The sequence below is a fragment of the Chanos chanos genome, chromosome 11 (assembly GCF_902362185.1).
Source record: "Chanos chanos chromosome 11, fChaCha1.1, whole genome shotgun sequence".
NCBI classification, from domain to species: Eukaryota; Metazoa; Chordata; class Actinopteri; order Gonorynchiformes; family Chanidae; genus Chanos; species Chanos chanos.
The window spans coordinates 25,373,975-25,395,166 of NC_044505.1; the positions used below are offsets into that span (position 1 = coordinate 25,373,975).

Genomic DNA, 21,192 nt, shown 5'->3' on the forward strand with positions numbered 1-21,192 from the left:
TGTGTTGTGAATGACAACATTAGAACTCTCTGACTCTCATTATTAGTTTACTTGGTGTCTGTATGTATGTTTGTGCACGTGTCTGTGTTTATTCCATTGCTTATGGAGTAATAATGTTTAAGATAAATTTCCAACTCAAACTACCAGACAAATTTCACACCGAGGCTCATTTTGAGTTCCATGCACATTGTCCAATATAGTTTTTAGTTCCATGCACATAGTTCAGTACAATTTTGAGTTCCATGCACATGGTCCAGTATGATTTTTAGTTCCATGTACATGGTCCAGTATAGTTTTTAGTTCCATACACGTGGTTCAGTACAGTTTTTAGATTCATGTACATGGTCCAGTATGGTTTTTAGTTCCATGTACATGGTCCAGTATAGTTTTTAGTTCCATACATATGGTCCAGTATAGTTTTTAGTTCCATGCACATGGTCCAGTACTGTTTTTAGTTCCATGCACATGGTTCAGTACAGTTTTTAGTTCCATGTACATGGTCCAGTATAGTTTTTAGTTTCATGTACATGGTCCAGTATAGTTTTTAGTTCCATACACATGGTCCAGTACATTTATCTGTTTTTAAAAATGACATCATCTCACCACGCCCTTGCCCATATTTGGATATTATCAAAGAGGTGTATTTTTAACATTTTATTCACGTGTCTTTTTTTTTAATAGTTTTGGTATGCATTTTAAATTTATGGATATGGAAAGGGAATAATCTCCCTCATCAATTCTGTTTTTGTTGTTGTTGTTGTTGTTGTTGTTGTTGTTGTTGCTGTTTTTATTTATTTAATTATTTTTATTTTCGCTCTGTATGTGTGTGCAATATAAAATTTCTTAAAGATGGGAATGTTAATTTTTGAGCTTGCTCATGTTTTGGTGATGTACATATGTTTTGACTGTAAAAGAAAACAGAAAAGAAAAAAAAAGAAGAACAGTAACATACTCAGTGACAGAGAAATTTAGTCATTTTAACACAGTCCATAACCTTTTTTATTTTGCTAGTTGACAGTATTTGGACTCTAAAAGATATCAGTTTAGTGTTAAAAGGAGGAGAATGCAGTGCAAATTTGGTATGAGCTTTTTGTCAATGTATATGAAAAAAAATATATAAATAAGAGAATGTAGCATATATAATACATTGAACAAACGTAAAATTATGCATGGATGAATATTTTAAGCGATCCTAATTTTTTTCTGTTTATGTCCAGATTGCATATTTCTGTGTAATATAGAAAATAAACTTATCATGATAATGATAGTGACAGTAATTATTATTGTCATTTTCAGCTTCCTACATACCCAGCACAATTACCAAACTTGTCAAATGATGTAGCCCTCTAGTCCCTCTGCAGCGTGCTGTAGAGCCAGCGCAGTCGTTTTACGTAATATAAATATGGCATAATAAGTTTCATTTTCATACAGTTTTTGTAGCGTGTAGATGACCCAACATTAATTTGCCAGTGGCAGAGTGAGGGTCAATTGAGCATGTGCACTGCCGTCCAGTGGTCACTTCCTTGTGTCTGTGCCCCCACACAGAGAATGATGTCAGATATAATGATGTCAGAGAGGTCTTCCCTAAGGATTGACTTAGAACTTAGAACCTCTGGTTCTCTCATCAAAAAAAACAAAACAAAACAAAAAAAAAAAACCAAGAAAAAACAGACAGACAAATAAACAAAAAAACTGGTCTATGTCAGTGCCATCATCAGTTTTATTTTTCTGTTTCTGTTCATGAGAGAAATTCTTCTGCTGAAACCCACAGAGCCCACAGGCACTTCTGGGCATGTGGAGTATATTATTTATTGCCATGGTGGTGCTGTCCACTCAACATTTCCATAATAACACAATAAAGATATGATACATATGCATTCTGTGGTGAAGTTCTTTTTTTTGTTCTCAGTTGTAGTAATTTCAGCTTTTGTTGAAGCCTGTTAGATGTGAAGAGAGATTTAATGTGAGATAAGAGGCTGGTTTAGGACTAGTGGGGAGGACTGGTAAGATAGGTTTAGTGGGTTCAACTCGTTGAGAAAAGTAACGACCCAAACAGTGTGTTGGTCCAGGGAAACCATCTGGACAAAACATTATGGTTTTAAAAAAATTTGATGGCTGAAAACCATGATAGTTTAACAGTCAAAGTGGGTTTTTTTGGACATTTTTTTTTACATTTTGGTTCAAAGTACATAGAACTTAAAGTACATAGAGCGTAAAGTACATAGACTGTAAACTTAATGACAGTTCTGTGTTCCTGTATTTTTTGTCTAACTCTACTGCTTCCTAGAGTTAAAGGAGAGAAAGGGGACAAAAGGTACTTTTTCTCATTTAACTCTCTCATCTATTGTTTCTACAAAAAAGCAATCGAATCATCAGATTATGGAAATCGAAAACATTACATTCAGCACCAGTTTAATACACAAAACTGATGAGAGGCACAGAATGTGGTCAACACAGAACACCCTGCACCTGTACACTGTTCAGTACAGACTTTAATATGTCATAACTGCATCTGTACACTGTTCAGTATAGACTTTAATATGTCATAACTGCACCTGTACACTGTTCAGTATAGACTTTAATATGTCATAACTGCACCTGTACACTGTTCAGTACAGACTTTAATATGTCATAACTGCATCTGTACACTGTTCAGTATAGACGTTAATATGTCATAACTGCACCTGTACACTGTTCAGTATAGACTTTAATATGTCATAACTGCACCTGTACACTGTTCAGTACAGACTTTAATATGTCATAACTGCATCTGTACACTGTTCAGTATAGACGTTAATATGTCATAACTGCACCTGTACACTGTTCAGTATAGACTTTAATATGTCATAACTGCACCTGTACACTGTTCAGTACAGACTTTAATATGTCATACTGCATCTGTACACTGTTCAGTATAGACGTTAATATGTCATAACTGCACCTGTACACTGTTCAGTATAGACTTTAATATGTCATAACTGGGGTTTGTCTCAAAGCTTTACAAATTTAAATAGTAAAAAAAAAAGCCCCATAGATCATTTCTCTGGGTCTCACCACACAAGTGTCCATACACTAACTAACTCATGGAAATTAAATGAAAAAATATTTTTTATTGCATCCATGTTATACAGTAAACATAGCTGATAAGGTTTTAAACACAGGAGGCAGAATTTTGGTGCACAGGGAATATCTACTTCCAAAAATAACATCAAACCATCCACATCTTTGAGAGTTTTATTAATCATCAGCTGTATACACACTGCAGCCATTTGAATGTTTAATGTATTTGTATGATAAAGGAGTATAATAAAGTAATCCATGCAATAAGAGATATGTATATATTTATTTATTTATGTACTGTATAAAGTATATGGAAATCACCACAGACACGGACACTGAATCATAACATTAAAAGCAGACACCCTTACAGTGAAAGCTGTAGTGTTTAATTACTGATCTCATTCAGGGTGAAGGAATCCTAACATACTGTAAATATATTCCACACTGATGTCACAGCTGTCAGCCAGGCCACACTAAGACCACCTTCATAATGGACTATAGAAGCAGCAGCTGAAATAAGATCGGAAAATATTTTCCTGTTCAAGTTCACTTTGTAATACCCTTGGTTAGTTGCCAATCAACCAAACACTCTTTGACACATTGTCCTGCTCTCTTTCTCACTCTTCACAACAGCAACGCATGGATCATCCCCATGAAAGAATGTTTGGAAAAGTCAGAATAGCTCACTGGACCCTAATCTGTATGTCAGAATATTTAGGGAAAGATATACATTTTTCAAATGACCCAACCAACACACACACCCACACACACACGCACACACACACACACGCAACGCACGACCACGCACCACACCACACACACACACACACACACGCACACACACCACATACACACACACACACACACATCAGTAAATACATAAAACAGAATAAAAATGTCTTATAACCCAGATTGAGCATGGGTCTATAACTATGTTTTCAGTTTTAATCTAGTGCTCCATCATTATGTCAAGTATAACATGTTGCTAATCATTTTTATTGTATTTACTTTGAGCAGTCTGACTGTTGGGGACATTAGACAGTGTACACTGTACATTCACTCCTCCCATTTGCTATATGTGGTACCATGTCTCTTTAAACCTTACACTAGAGGAAGAAGATGACCCCAATTTTTGCCCGGCTGACTACTTCAAAATGCTCCAAGCAGGCACACTTTAATAAATACACACCTTCTATATAATGTATATAGATTATATCATTTATATAGAAAATTTATAGTTACAGTTAAAGTCTAGCAACCTTTATAGGCCTGATAAACTGACTCTGTTGACGTCCTTTATTTTAACCTTGAACCCTTCTTTGCCCGTTAACCCCCAGGCAGACCTGTCATGACTGCAAAAGTCCAACCACATCCACCCAGAACCACCACCCAGAACATCCATCATTCTGCCAAATGGCTCATAAAGTCAGAGGGCAAAATGAGCTGTTGCTACATGCTTACTTGGGCTCTGAAATCAAATAGTTATTTGATTACATGACTATTCAATATCATTAACAATATCATTAAAACACACAAATAAAAGACAATGTAATGTCATGATCCAACTCAAAAATGGCATGCCTAGAATAGCCACACATCACAGGCTGAGGAGAGGAGGAGACAGTGGGGAGAACAGGGGAGAGCAGAGATGAGCTAATCTCTGTGACAGTAAATGAAGACATTGCCCAAACTAATGACAGAGGAATAAATGTGTTTTCTTTTAACCTTTGTCTGATTTTACTACAGCAAGTGACAGATGCAAACTATTCATGCCTGCTATAATCCTTATAAGCGGATAATGTGAACTACTGTTACTTCAAAAATGCACATTAAATATATAATATTTTCCAAAGACAGATACATACAGACACATATATAAATATTCCAACAGTGGGATTGTAGTGTTTGTCAGTGGCGTAGTACTCTTTGTTTGTCTTCACTTTTAACCATGAAGTAACATGTTGTGATTGGTGAGACTAATGCTTTGTAAAAAATGTGTAAATGACAATAGTTAGGCAGTGCAATAAACATCTTTCATGTGTCCAAGATTGGAAAAAGACACCAACTGAAACAGGGTTTCTTTGGTCACAAAAAGGCAAAAAATAAATTTGTGAATCAAAAATACATCAGAAAAACAGTGAGAGACAGTAAGACAAACTGCAATAAACAGTGATTGAAGGTTTTTTTTTCTCCACAGGTGTTTTGAAACCGAGAACAGTCCTGTATGTTCAGACAGGAAGACTAGGAGTAGAATGAGGTGTATGTGAGACTGCATGAGCACAATGCATAGGAGAGTCAGGAGTTTAGGGGGAGGGCATGGCAAAGTGGGGAGGGACAGAGGAGAGGAGGTGGGACCCCAGTCCTTCTCCTCATCCTCAGCTTTCTGCATCTGTCCATCAACACAGTATTGGGGTAGAAGGCAGCAGAAGAGGTGCTGGATGCTGTGGGTCTAAAGGTTCCCTGGCTCCCTGCCCTCAGCATCCCCCAGCGCATCCAGTGAGTCTTCTTCTTCTGAGTCTGGACCCTAGGGAGAGGGAGAGGGAGAGGGAGAAGTGGGGGGTGGGAGTCAGAGAAGACCAAAAAGGCAACAAAGAAACAGAGAGAGCAATCATGAAGTCCTCCAGGGCAGTCTCAGAAAAACTAGTTCATGCTTTTGTTACCTCTAAGTTAGATTACTATAATGCCTTACTGTCTGGATATTCCAGTAGGTGCATAAACAAGCTCCAGTTAGACCAGAATGCAGCAGCCAGAGTTCTTACCAGAACCAGAAGATATGATCACATCACTCCAATCTTATCCATACTGCACTGGCTCCCAATCAAATTTCGCATTGATTATTTAAATACTACTGTTGAGCTATGAAGCACTAAATGGTCTCTCGCCACAATACCTGAGAGAACCTCTGGCTGTTTATGATCCACCACACCTCCTCAGATCTGAGGGTGCAGACTATTTACTGGTGCCTTGAATTGTGAAGGCTACAGCAGGGGGCAGAGCCTTCTCTTATAAAGCCCCAAGGTTAGGGAACTGCCTCCCAATTAATGTTTGAGACTCAGACACAGTCTAAATGTTTAAGTCTTGGCTGAAAACATATTTGTTTGGTCAAGCCTTTTGTTAATAGCTCTTTATGAGATAAAGGAGGTGATCTGGACAGTGTATTTTGGTGAGCTGGGGCATTTGGATGCTGTCTTTGGGATGTCCACCCTGTTAAACCCTGAGAGCCTGAGGAAGGGACAGGAGTGACGGGTAGGGAGGACCTACATCAACCATTACTGTAACCCAGTGTCTTCACCCATTACTGTAACCCAGAGTCTTCACCCATTACTGTAACCCAGTGTCTTCACCCATTACTGTAACCCAGTGTCTTCAGCCATTACTGTAACCCAGAGTCTTCACCCATTACTGTAACCCAGTGTCTTCACCCATTACTGTAACCCAGTGTCTTCAGCCATTACTGTAACCCAGAGTCTTCACCCATTACTGTAACCCAGTGTCTTCACCCATTACTGTAACCCAGAGTCTTCACCCATTACTGTAACCCAGTGTCTTCACCCATTACTGTAACCCAGTGTCTTCAGCCATTACTGTAACCCAGAGTCTTCACCCATTACTGTAACCCAGTGTCTTCAGCCATTACTGTAACCCAGAGTCTTCACCCATTACTGTAACCCAGTGTCTTCAACCATTACTGTAACCCAGAGTTTTCACCCATTTCTGTAACCCAGTGTCTTCACCCATTACTGTAACCCAGAGTCTTCACCCATTACTGTAACCCAGTGTCTTCACCCATTACTGTAACCCAGAGTCTTCACCCATTACTGTAACCCAGTGTCTTCAACCATTACTGTAACCCAGTGTCTTCACCCATTACTGTAACCCAGAGTCTTCACCCATTACTGTAACCCAGTGTCTTCACCCATTACTGTAACCCAGAGTTTTCACCCATTACTGTAACCCAGTGTCTTCACCCATTACTGTAACCCAGAGTCTTCACCCATTACTGTAACCCAGTGTCTTCACCCATTACTGTAACCCAGTGTCCTTCAACCATTACTGTAAACCCAGTGTCTTCACCCCATTACTGTAACCCAGAGTCTTCAACCATTACTGTAACCAGTGGTCTTCACCCATTACTGTATACCACGTGTTCTTCACCCATTACTGTAACCCAGAGTTTTCACCCAATTACTGTAACCCAGTGTCCTTCACCCATTACTGTAACCCAGAGTCTTCACCCATTACTGTAACCCAGTGTCTTCACCCATTTACTGTAACCCAGAGTCTTCACCCATTACTGTAACCCAGTGTCTTCACCCATTACTGTAACCCAGTGTCTTCACCCATTACTGTAACCCAGAGTCTTCACCCATTACTGTAACCCAGTGTCTTCGGCCAAGAATGTAAACACATAAGTGTGTAAATTCCTTAGTGTGCACAAATTCACTTTGCAGGTAAAGCTTTATTCCTTTCTTGAGTTTAACACCATTTCTCTGTTGCTCACGTCCTGTGTTTAATTATCTAACTAATCTGGTTGCATTTGGTTAACACTGATCCAGCGGAGGATGAACTGAACATGATGTCCAGATTAACAGTTGAATGTCTTACCTGGCCCAGAGTGTCTTGCGCAGAGGAGAGTCCAGGGATGCCCACACACTTTTCTGAACTCTCTCTCTGGACTACTGACATTTGGACAGCCCAGCTGTCCTCTCTGCCCTCAGAAGGATCAGCTCTTGACACACATGCACCACCTCTTTCACTGAAGGTCTCCTGGAAACGTGAGCAAGACTTGAATGAGAATGAATATTTGTCATACCTACCTGTCTCATTTTTCTACCCTTGTCCTCTTGGTTTTCATAACAGTTTTAACTTTTTTCATACATGTACCGACACATCTTGGGAGCATCTTTGTTTATTTTTTTCTTTCTACAGAATGTGATTGTACAAAACGGAGCTGATGGTTCCAAGCAGAAAAACTAAATCCATAATATACAATGAACAAAAAAAACCCCAAAACACTTAAAACACAAAATACAAAACAATAAAAAAAACCCCACTTAAAACAGTGAACAAAAAATAATAACTAGCATGTTACAGTTTATCAGTTCTTGTGATAGAACTGATAAACCACCCCCCCCCCCAACACACACACCACACAAACACACACACTACACACACACACACACACACACACACACACACACACCACACATCACATACACATACACATAATCACCTCTGTCTGATCCCCCTCACTTCTCAGCATGGTTCTCTTTGCTTCTGTGGTGAAGCCATCCTCCTCACCACCCTTCACCAAGTCCTCCTCCTCTCAACTCCGTCAGCTGATATGAACCCTCCTTCTTACTTAAGGCCAAAGAGCACAAGATGTGTGTCAGTGTGCTGTGTAATGGGAACAAATCTGAATGTATATAAAAGAGAAAAAGTGTTGAAGAGAAAAAAATGATTTGAAAAGGAATTCTGAATAATCAGAGATCACTTAATGTTGTCATTTTGATGACTGAAAGGGAACTGCGATATAAGGATCAGTCAGTGTCCTGATTTTGATAAAAGGGAATTATTCTATAATTAAAGATCACATATATAATTAAACGTCCTAATATTCTGTACTAATTGTAGAACCCACATGACCACACCATAACTTCTCATGCCATGGAAGGACCATGTACATCTGATGTCTGGTTCTTTATCACCCAAGACACTGTTTGTACAGAACTACGTCAGCCTGCAGCCTCATTCTTCACAGGACCTGAAAGGACTCAGTTTCCTTATCCTGATTGCCTTGAATGATTGATGAGACCTGTCAATCAATGGCAGAACTACCTTCTAACTGAAAAAACCCTACATGGCAAGCTGCTGAGACTGCTATTTTCTTATGAACGTATTGTTGTTATTTGCTAGACGCATAGCTCAGCGAGCAGCCACCTGTTTCTAGAGTATTTTAACTTAAATCACACAATTCATTTACTTTGTTTTTTCATATTTAACTGTGCGTATTGTGTATGTCCTCGTTTATGTATATGCATCATATTCAATAGTAATCTTGATTTTCGGTCGTTATAATTTAACTTCATTATATTTATCTTTCTGTTGTTTTCTAGTGTATCACATTTGAGCTGACTAATCTTAAAGACACCTCAAAATCCTTCAGGTATTCAGATATAACTAATTTAACTTTTATTTCTATTGATATAATTTTGTTATCAATAGGCTACACTGCTTAAAAATAATAATATTAACAATAATTGTGGATTACTTGATCAGAAATCAGTTTATCAACAACAGTGATGATTAAACAGTATCTTCTTTGTAATCATTCTGTACCTGTCCCATCCCCAGCTGCCCATGTTGGTCTGCGTGCTGTTCCTCACACGCAGCCTCTGGAGGGATATCAGGGACATTATCTGCCTTCTGAAAAATACCAGAAATGCAAAACTAGAATTAAAGAGATGACTAATATGTGGTATTTCAAAAAGAGGACTGTGAAGGAGGCTGCAGAGTTGAGGGATGGAGGAGGTTGGCATGAGGAGGCAACAACAGGGAGAGTCTGAATCAGTGCATAAAAAAAACTGTGGGTTTGCAAACTTCGCAGGAAACAGCCACTAATTTCACAGAGAAATCATAATAACAAAAGTACATTAAATGAGAACATCAGAAAAGCTTTGATGACTAGTTTAGAGGAATGGTTAACCCAAGCTTGAAAGAAACATTGTGTACACATAGAATTTTCAAAACATAATGATATATAAAAATGTAACCTGTTAGATTTCACACTGAATCTCCATTTAGGACCAATCAAAGCCAGACAAGTGTCTGAAATTTCCCTTTTGAAATCTACCTGAGTAATAACTCTAACAAACCAAGTGAGCTCTCACACAACACACACAGCCAATCAGAGTTGACACACAGCACGCTCAACCAATCAGAGCTCTCAAACAGCACACCTAACCAATCAGAGCTCTCATACTGTGTTAATTTTGGCAATAAAATGTAGCTATAGTCTTAGTCTATTTATGAACATTTTAATTTGTTTTAGGCATAGTTTAGTCATTTATTTTACCTTAGTTTAAATCAGGCTTTGGTCAACGGACCATAAATTTAATTTTAGTTAAGAGTTAGTCACAGTTGCTTTAGACATAATTGAGGCAGATGACTTTATGCTGTCATTAGCATATGGTTTACAGTGTTTGCTCTTGGCTATATTAAACATATTTTGTACACAACCTCCACCTGTATCAGCCTTTTCATACATGCACTATTTTCCCACTGTCAGCACATGATCACCATTAATTTTCAATGGACCACAACAGAGACGGCGAGACAGAACAGAGAAAACACCCACTCACATTAGTAAGTTGAAAAGTAATGCTGCTCACAGTGCTGGGAGAGGGAAATGGTTTATGTGAGTCAAGGGTAACACTAGATAGCTAATTGTTTGAGTTTTGCAGGAAATTGAGCCAAAACTATTACCAGTGGTTAACCTAATGTTAGTGTTCACTGGCACAATACAATATTACATCAAAACTGATATCTAGCATGGAATAAAATGTTGGGTAGTGTGCCTTGAGGTGTCTTTTTAAATTTGTTGTACTTTTTACAGGACAGATGCATGCATCTGATTGGATAGTGGCAAAAATGTGGAGCTGAGACAATTTTGTGCCATCATTTTTCAGTCATAGTTTCTGTTTTCAAGGAGCTGATACTATTCTCATTGTTTTCTCTTGGTCAGCCCAGAAGTGTTGCACATTGATGTACTTTCTGGATTACACAGTGTAAAACAATAAAATAATTGTGAACACTGGTCAACCAAAAATTCAATCCATAGAACATAAAACAGGTGAGGTATATTCCTTAAAAATACTGAAGTGCACACAGTGGAAATGCAGCTTCAAACCAACCAAAAGCACAAAGTAATAAAAGAAATTTGTGCTTAAACCAGAACACCACAGAAATAAGCCATATGATCTGCAGCCAGGACAAAAGTAAGGAAGCTCAGGACAGGATGATGGGGGCAGTGGGGATAACTCTTACCCTCTTCAGTAAACCACTATTATCGCCATCATCACCATCATCATCACCTTCATGACATGTAGCCTGTTCTTGAGGGATCTGAACATCCCTTTGCTCTGTGGAAGACTGTGTTTTCCCTTCCTGTGCCTCATCTGACAGCTCATTAAAGATGTCCTCACAATGCCTGTTATCAGATATTACCTCAGTGCCTATTTTGGGTGATACAGGTAGACTGTGACTGTTATACAATTTCTTAATGGCTTGCGGTGTTGGAAAAAGTACAGATGACTCAGATGAGTGTCGTTTACAACCAATGGATGCACCACTTATGCCAAAACCATCCTGAGTGAAAGGTGGAGCTGGCACTTCACCCAGTTTGGAGGTTTCACCAGGGTTAAATGATCTGTGGTTTGGCATCTTTTCAAAGTCAAAGTGTTGGAAAGATTTTACTGTTTCAGGTGTTTGGGGAGTCACATCAGAAGGGTAGATAGGAGAAATTTCATCTTGCTGAGTAGTTTCACCAACAGGCCATGAATATGCCTCAGTGTTAAATAAATCTTTGCTGTTTTCAGGGTTTGGTCCACTGTAGGATTCCAAAGGTATAGATGTTTCATCCAAATGACTAGGCCTGCTGACTTCCTTCGGAGTGTCCTTGTCAACCACCTTACATTCAGTCCGTATGTCCAGAAAATCAGCCTGTTCCTGAGGAGAAACAGTGTTCTGCTCTACAGAAATTATTTGTTGACCCCAAAATTCAATTTGTTGGTCGAAGGAATCACTGTGTTGTTCTGTAAAATCACTTTGACCACCAAAATAACCAATCTGCTGCTCAGCAGAACACATTTGTTCCTCCGCATAACCCCTTTGTTCTTCAGAGGAACTCATCTGTTTCTCAGCAAAGGAATCACTGTGCTGTTCTGTACAATCCTTTTGACAGTCCAAATAACCAATCTGCTGTTTGGCAGAACCCATTTGTTCCATGGCAGAACCCGATCGTTCCTCAGCAGAACCCATTTGCTCCTCAGCAGAACCCGTTTGTTCCTCAGCAGAACGTGAGTGTTCCTCAGCAGAACCCATTTGTTCCTCAGCAGAACGTGAGTGTTCCTCAGCCGAACCTGTTTGTTCCTCAGCAGAACCCATTTGTTCCTCAGCAGAACCCATTTGTTCCTCAGCAGAACGTGTTTGTTCCTCAGCAAAGGAATAACCGTGGTGCTTTGTAAAATCACTGCGTAGTTCTGTAATATCATTTTGACAACCAAAATAACCAATGTGTTCCTCAGCAGAACCCATTTGTTTCTCAGCAGAACATGTTTGTTCCTCAGCAGAACGTGTTTGTTCCTCAGCAGAACGTGTCTGTTCCTCAGCAGAGCCCGTTTGTTCCTCAGCAAAGGAATAACCGTGGTGCTTTGTAAAATCACTGTGTTGTTCTGTAAAATCATTTTGACAACCAAAATAACCAATGTGTTCCTCAGCAGAGCCCATTTGTTTCTCAGCAGAACATGTTTGTTCCTCAGCAGAACCCATTTGTTCATCAGCAGAACGTGTTTGTTCCTCAGCAGAATGTGTTTGCTCCTCAGCAAAGGAATGACTGTGTTTCTTTGTAAAATCAGTGTGTTGTTCTGTAAAATCACTTTGACAGCCAAAATAATCAATAGGCTGATCAGGAGAACCCGATTGTTCCTCAGCAAAAGAATAAATGTGCTGCTTTGTAAAATCACTCTGTTGTACTTTAAATCATTTTGACAGCCAAATAACCAATTTGTTGCTCAGCAAATCCATTTTTTCCTTAGCAGAACCCGTTTGTTCCCCAGCAGAACCTGTTTCGTTCCTCAGCGCAGGAATCACTATGCTTCTCTGTGAAATCACTGTGTTGTTCTGTAAAATCACGTTGACAGCCAAATAACCCATTTCTTTCTCAGCAGAACCCATTCGTTCTTCCGCAGTTATTTGTTCCTCAGCAACAGAATAACTGTGTTGCTTCGTAAAATCACTGTGCTGTTCTGTAAAATCCCTTTGACAGTCAAAATAACCAATCTGCTGCTCAGCAGAATCCATTTGTTGCCCAGACAAACTTGTTTGTTTCTCAGATGAGCCCAATTGTTCTTCAGCAGAACCCACTTGTTCCTCAGGTTCCTCAGCAAAACTCGTTTGCTCCTCAGCACACGAGTCACTGAGCTTCTCTGTAAAATCACTGTGTTGTTCTCTAAAATTATCTTGACAGCCAAAATAACCACTCTGCTGCAAAGCAGAACCTGTTTGTTCCTCAGAAAAACCCATTTGTTCCTCAGCAGAACCCGTTTGTTGCCCAGACAAACTCGTTTGTTCCTCAGATGAGCCCATTTGTTCCTTAGACAAACTCATATGTAACCTAGAAAAATCAGTATATTGCTCTGGAGAATCAATTTGAAGCTCAGGGAAATCAGTTTGTTCCTTTTCAAAACTGATTTTTTGCTCAATGGAATGACTGTGTGGCTCTGCACAGAATCAATATCTCATACCTGAGACAGTCACTCTGTTGGGTCAGCTAAATCCATCTTGCTCCCAGAGGCATCAATTGGCATGAGAGAATAATCCATTTGAAACCTAGGGGGAACTAAGTTGTTGATCTGCAATATTAATCTTTTGCTCAGAAACTAAATTGGCCCTGTCCTTCAAGGGAATCAATTTGTTGCTGTGAAATACCTATTTGTTGCTTTGGAGGATTATTTTGTTGACTCAAATCAATTTGTTGCATGGAACCAACCTGTATTTCAGATGAATCACTATGTAGACAAACGGACTCCATCTCTTTCTCTGGAGAGAACATTTGTTGAATGGAAGAATCTGTCTGTTGCATAGGGGAGTCTGTCTGTAACTCAGGAGAATCAATGTGTTGTTCAGAGGAACTGGTGTAATGGTCACAAGGATCGACAGTTTCCACAGGAGAGCAAACTAATCCCTTTGGGGGATTTGTTTGCAGCTCAAGATCAATATTAGACTCACTTAAAATGAATGTAGACCGTGGATGTCCGTCAGTTGCATCTTTATGAAACTTTTCATCACATTTTTCTCTTGACTCAATGGATAGTACTTTTCTCTCAGTAGCATCTAGAACTTCTACTGTCTCAGTGAACACAGAAGGAGGTGATTCTTGTGCAGGCCCTGTGCTACCTTCCTCAGTTTGATTTGCAAGGCAATCCACATTTATATCCTGCCTTGCCTGTGATTCACAGAAGGGAGAGGCTGGCACATCAGCACAACTGTCTTGGGAAGGATGTTTCAGCAGGTCAGGAACTATATGATTAGGTTCAGGTGTTGTAAGTGCCAATGAATCATCACTAGATGTGAGCCTATCAATGGAATGCTGACTGAAATCAAAGACGTATTGATTTGGTTCTGCCTGCAGTGGCTGGTCTTCTGATGAAAATGTTCTCCTTACAATTTCTGCTGAATGATCTGTGTGGCCTGATACTTCACGACTGCGATCCTGTTCTTGCCTAGATTCAGTTGAAACTTGGGAACCTGAAACCTGCAATATAATGAAATTGTATGGAGAAATGAACAAAAAAAGGGAAGAGGGAAATCAGGTTATAAACTGGCATAGTTTCTATACAGGTGTGCCACTAAAAGAGCACAGAGCCTTTTATTACATAGAGACATGTATTCAAGCATGAATGTACTTAAATGACATCTACATTTAAAGCAGTGACTCAACAAAACAAAGGTGATCTGAGTGCAGTCTTTATTAGGATGAGATTAGGAAGATTAGGATTCTGTGCAGGGAAAGCAAAGTTAAGGCAGACTGTAGTTATGTGGTTTAGGGCTGTCATGATATCAGATTTTCACTACACAATTATTGTGGCCAAAAGAATTCACAATAACAATATTATTGTGATATCTATAGAAAATTTGAACAAAATAATGATAATTATAATAACAACGCTATCAGTCAAATTCATCTTTAAATTTGTTTATTGTGTGTTTTGTCTCTTTTTTGGCTAATGAATTCCCCTCAAAATACGAGTGTAGTGAGGTGGAGAGTCCGTAACCATAGTTGTACAAAAGTGTCCGAAAAGAACAATTACACTATTTAATAGATAGTGAAAAGGCAACCAGATGCACTGATAAACAAAATGAACAAAAGATCCCCAAGGACCTAACATCTGCCATCAATACTATGTCAACTGAAACAAAATCACTTGCAGGGCGCTTGCACTTCTACTCCCGCAGTTTTCACAATATCAATCCCATTCCAGCGGTAGCAGGTCCATCCTAAATCCTAGTAGTGTGCTTGTATACAGCTAACTGATCGGTCCACTCATTCATTTTTTTAAATTGCCTTTTTTAATTGCTGAATTTCCCATTGAGAATGTAACCGGAGGTCACTAGGACTCAGCGGAAAAACAAGATGCAACACATCATTTAGCTCCTGTTGTAATGATTGGTTTACTTACATGATTGGCATGCATATTTGGAATTTTGTAGGAACGCTGTAGCTTCAGGCAAGAAGCGACCCGAGGTGATGTTATGTACTGTTAAACCAACACTCTTAATGTGTTTCAGTTTTAACAATACTATTTACTTTTTAGTCATTAATGTGCTTGCCTGACGATTGTCAGCAAAGCTTGTGATCTGCTGGGTACACAACCTCACGTAGCCAACGCATGTCTGTGGCTGAGAATCACTGGTTCTTTGCAAAAGGTACAGAGCTTTTAATATGAGTATTTGCTCTCGTTTTTATGCATTATGATTGTTGACTGCTGTTTGTTTGATCAGTCCACTCATTTTTTTCATAGCCGTTTTAAATGCTTATTTTCACATTGAAAATGAATGGGGAAAGTTTTAGGTCTCTACTGCTACAACGAGGGATTGCACACAGTGGCAGTAGAAAGTTCACATTCGCATTTTCCTGCAGAAATGCATCTCTAGTTTACGACATTATCGTGTGTGTATTATTAACACGATACCAAGACTTCATTTTTTAAATATCAGGGTTATCATCAACACCAGTATATCGTGACACCCCTAATGTGGATATAGGTCATTCAGAATATTTATTTTTAAAGTTATTGCTATAGAGTGAATGGCCCTAATTTTGCTGGTAATAGAATATAATGGAGGGACAGGATTCATGTTTAACAGGAAACACAGTCTTACAAACACAGCATGCTACTTCATGCCTAACTAACTTTCCTGAATGATAAAACAATTCCTTAATAATACATTATTTACATCATTTCTAACAATGTCACAATAAACCCTACCTTATATTACAGCCTTTATATTAAATATACAAGCGTAGTTACATCTCATAGGGAGAATTGTTGTCTTTGGAATGTGTTACCCTTGTGCTGGGTAATGATGCTTCTTCAGTATTTGTTGTCATCTATAGACCTCCAAACCATAATGCCATGTTTCTTGGGGACCTTGCTGAACTGTTATCAAACGTGTCTTTTAGTTATGACATAGCTCTATTAATTGAATATTTTAACCCCACCCATTATAATGACCCTCCAAAGGCAATGGAATGTACAAGGCTGCTAGGGGCATTTGACTACATGCAGCATGTGTCGAGGCCAACACGCAAATAAGGTTACATTTTGACCTTGGTCATTACTAACTGTACAAGTATCCTTGTGTCCCTAGTAACAGATGTAGCCATTTCTCACAATTTCTGTGGACTATGGCCAAGCTAAACTTAGAATTCTGTCTCTTTCCACTAATGACCTGGTTTGTGCGATAAAATGCTAAACTAAGAGAGACACTTGATACTGAATAGAAATGAAAAAGACCTCTTCTAGAAAGAAAATTCCCTGGAAGACCTCAGAAATAAATCAGTGAGAAAGAAACCGATATATGGCAGAGCATCTATGGAGAACAAACAGGTGGAAATTACAGGTGCATTAGGAAATTCTTAACTCCTTTCCATTTTATAACACTGCTATGAAGAAAACAAGACAGTCATGTTTTGTAAGTCTGATAGATGACCACAAGGACAATTGGAATATTTCATTTTAGTGCCTCATAAACTTGACTGACTCTCTGAGGTTTTGACTGAAGGCCTGAATCAGTGGGCAGAGGCTCTGTGGGGTTAGTTCACAGGGGCTGAACTTATACTGGAGTAAGATGACTTCACTGAGTGCTGCAATGTTATTGGCATTTTTAGTGCATGGCAGGTTTCTGGGGTGCATGTGCAAAAATAATTTTCTAGGGTCATTCCCTTCAGAGACCAACCTTTGTGGCAGTGCTTGACTTACCCTAACAGAGGGACTTGCCTTCTCATCTCTGGCTTCAGGTGTATTTGCCACTGTAACCTCTTCAGCTGCCCATTGACTGGTGATAACATCCCTGCAAATCAAAGAGTCTATTAGTGCATTTGACCAGGAAATTTATGTGGAAATTTTTTTTTCCGTAAACTCTTCAAACGAGCTTAGTTATCCTAGTAGTGTGCCCGCAGTTTTCACAATATCAATCCCATTCCAGCGGTAGCAGGTCCATCCTAAATCCTAGTAGTGTGCTTGTATACAGCTAACTGATCGGTCCACTCATTCATTTTTTTAAATTGCCTTTTTTAATTGCTGAATTTCCCATTGAGAATGTAACCGGAGGTCACTAGGACTCAGCGGAAAAACAAGATGCAACACATCATTTAGCTCCTGTTGTAATGATTGGTTTACTTACATGATTGGCATGCATATTTGGAATTTTGTAGGAACGCTGTAGCTTCAGGCAAGAAGCGACCCGAGGTGATGTTATGTACTGTTAAACCACACTCTTAATGTGTTTTCAGTTTAACAATACTATTTACTTTTTAGTCATTAATGTGCTTGCCTGACGATTGTCAGCAAAGCTTGTGATCTGCTGGTACACAACCTCACGTAGCCAACGCATGTCTGTGGCTGAGAATCACTGGTTCTTTGCAAAAGGTACAGAGCTTTTAATATGAAGTATTTGCTCTCGGTTTTAATGCATTATGATTGTTGACTGCTTGTTTGTTTGATCAGTCCACTCATTTTTTTCATAGCCATTTTAAAATGCTTATTTTCACATTGAAATGAATGGGGAAAGTTTTAGGTCTCTACTGCTACAACGAGGGATTGCACGCAGTGGCAGTAGACAGTTCACATTCGCATTTTCTCGCGGAAATGCATCTCTAGTTTACAACATTATCGTGTGTGTATTATTAACACGATGCCAATACTTCATTTTTTAAATATCACAGTTATTGTCCATATCGATATATCGTGACACCCCTAGTATAGACCAAGACAAATGTCATAAAAAATTTTACACACTGTGTGATCTCAAGCTCCTCCAAAAGGTCGCCATGAATACTTTCTGAGTGGGTTTGTCCAATAGTTTCTGCCCAAGAGGGAACGTCAAGAAGGGAAGCAACCGACAGGTCTTCTTCTGACACCGCAGGAGGGTGCCTCTGTGAAGATTCTAATCTCCTCACCATCCGGGGGCTGTCAATATCTTCCTGGACTGAAGAGAGTGCTACAGACGCAAGATGTCAAACATTTGAAAGACATTTAAGGCAGTGTTTCTAAATCCTGCTCCTGGGGATCCCTTGCTCTGCATATCTTCTATCTATCCTTGCTCCGAACACACCTGGTTAGTGTGATTAACACGCTCTTGACTAATCAAAAGTCCCACTGATGAGCTCAGTCAGGTAGGTAGAGCAGGGAAAGATGAAAACATGCAGAGCAGGGGTCCCCAGGAGCAGGATTGAAAAACACTGCTTTAAGGATTCTTCTAATTAGGCATTGTGTATGTTCACATTTTTCCTTCCCACCTTTGATTTATTTGTGACTGACCTACCTGATAACAAGATAAACATCATTCATCCAGTTTGGTTTAGTGCTCTACATTACCTTCACTGTGATCCAGAGTCTTCTCAATCTCTGCATAAGTTCTGGATGTCTGGTCTTGGGTGGATTTGTTCATCTGTGTCTCAATGAGGTGGACAATGTCCATGCGATTAATTGTGGTAAGTCGCTTCAGTAAACATTGCTCTGTTGGGTAACAAGTAAGAAATATTTCAGATTCAGTCGAAGGTCAGAGATGTTTGGCACAGAGATGTTTGCTGAGCATGAGCAGAATGGTGCCAGTTCAAAGTCTTGAACTTGAAAATGAGCAGCTAAAAATGTGGACAAGGCTTTACCTCCAGCAAAGTTCTGATTGCTGCTAGGAGGACAATGTGTCTAAAAATAGTCTGGCAGACACTTACCAGTTGCATGCTTCCCCTCTCTCTCAGCCCAGCGTTGTAAAAGTGCATGACTTTGCTCCTGCAGTGAGTTTGGGTTATCCATACGCACCTGTTGTATCTCATCTTCAGTAAACTCCAGCTCCTTGGCCAGCTCTAAGAATGTTAAGAAGTATAAATTGCTTTTATTGTTACACATTTTTCTCAAGTTCATTTCCTGTCTGTTTAATATGTGAATCTGGGGTTTTGGACCCGTATGTCATGCTAGCAATTAGCGTTATAGCATTTGTATGTGAGGATGAAATTCAAAATGTTCAGTAAAAGACTTGCATACTTTTTAAAAGGTGTCTAGACTCTCAATATGAGGCAACAATGGTGTAAAATATCACAGTCTGCTATTATTCATTGTATCTCAGTGTCAGTGTTGTTTTACTCCAACCCTGTACACTTACCAGTCCAGCTGAAACCGAGAAGATCTGCAAGTAATGCTCAAAGTCTCCTCCTTCCTATCAGCATTATCTTGTGCCAAGTCACTGCAAGTATTAGAAGTATATTTCATCAGCAGAGGAACATTAAAAAAAAAATATCGGTACAGTTTTATAAGCATACAATAAATTACACACTATATCAATTGATGTAATACTGTGACTCCATCACGGCAATCAAAATTAACTGATTTGGTGTGCCTCATATCCATTCTAAATGATCGGAGACAACGCAAATTAAAATGTGAATTGATGAAAGGAAATTTGGACAATGCATGTGCTTCATGAATGAATGTGTTACTGTAGACAAAATGACTGCACACTTATTTCTCCATGCATGTGGTGGAAAAGGGTGTATTGTAAAAAAATGAAGATAAAAAAAATAAAACAAATTAACAAACAAATTGTTATAAAAATCTAAACTGTATTCTGCAAATAGTGACACTTTTGTTTGTGGGTTTGATGTCACATGTCTTAAAAAGCACACATGCAATACTATGATTATATAAAAACACATTCTAATGCTCATGAGATCTGTAATTTCTTGGCAAAACAGGAATTCTCAATCTTGAGATTTAAGTGTTCACATTGTTATACATATGGATAACAGATAATATTATAATACATAGCCAATACAACACAACAGATAAAACAGAACACAGGGCAGAATAAAATAAATAACACCAGACAATGCAATACACAAACATAAATACAGAAACAAAAGTAAATCCAAAAGAAAATGTTTTATTAGTCATATACAGATTAAGAAGTGTCTTGGGAAAAGGAGGAAGGAATAATGGGCTAATTGCCTTGCAGAGATACCTTGACATTGGTCAGGGGTAGTGCTGCCTGAGATTCGCTGCATTTGAGTCTCGACGGAATCATCCCAGCAAGGCCTCGTCTCAAAGACGTCCACATCTATGGATTTGTGCTGTTTTTCTTGAAAGTATTTCCTGCTTTTGTATCAAAAGACAAACGGGGGTTTGCTGTATTCAGTGGAGACTGAATATTCAGATGCACTTGCAATTTCTGTTTCCCATGGACATTTAGCATGAACTTCATGAGAGCTAATGGTCTTGGTCCTTACTGGAAGGCAAAATGAGCATGTCCTAGTTTGGCTATGACATGTGATTTGGAGATAACATCTTTGGTTTGACTGAAAGGCAATCACTGTCTGAGTGACTACGCTTTTCTGATATGAACTGGCCTCTTTGGTCGACATCTGTCCTGATTTAGTCCTGCGGTCCATGTTCACTTTTTGACGAGCCATGGGAATTTCCAATTTGACGGGCTCCAAGGCAAAACATCTCTCTGGGAGATGTCACAGCTGGAGATGAATCCTTAGGTGCATCATGGTTAGGTGTAGGAATTTCAATAACAGAGTGCTGGTCCTCCTCAGGGGAAGAAGCAGAGGACTCAGGATCCTGCTCTGAGTAT

At 39.1% G+C, this 21,192-nt stretch overlaps 1 protein-coding gene across 1 annotated transcript in view; it reads right to left on the reverse strand.

The window, feature by feature from the left end:
• Positions 1 to 5,509: 5,509 nt before the first annotated feature.
• The window catches only part of ank2a (ankyrin 2a, neuronal), a 68,961-nt gene continuing 53,278 nt past the window's right edge, over positions 5,510 to 21,192 (reverse strand). The window contains 12 exon segments of the mRNA XM_030787891.1: positions 5,510 to 5,584; positions 9,400 to 9,486; positions 12,075 to 12,512; positions 14,285 to 14,593; positions 18,356 to 18,561; positions 18,939 to 19,079; positions 19,295 to 19,426; positions 19,723 to 19,759; positions 19,761 to 19,790; positions 19,793 to 19,803; positions 20,578 to 20,708; positions 20,998 to 21,191. Of these exon segments, the coding sequence (XP_030643751.1) occupies positions 5,510 to 5,584; positions 9,400 to 9,486; positions 12,075 to 12,512; positions 14,285 to 14,593; positions 18,356 to 18,561; positions 18,939 to 19,079; positions 19,295 to 19,426; positions 19,723 to 19,759; positions 19,761 to 19,790; positions 19,793 to 19,803; positions 20,578 to 20,708; positions 20,998 to 21,191 (1,791 nt within the window).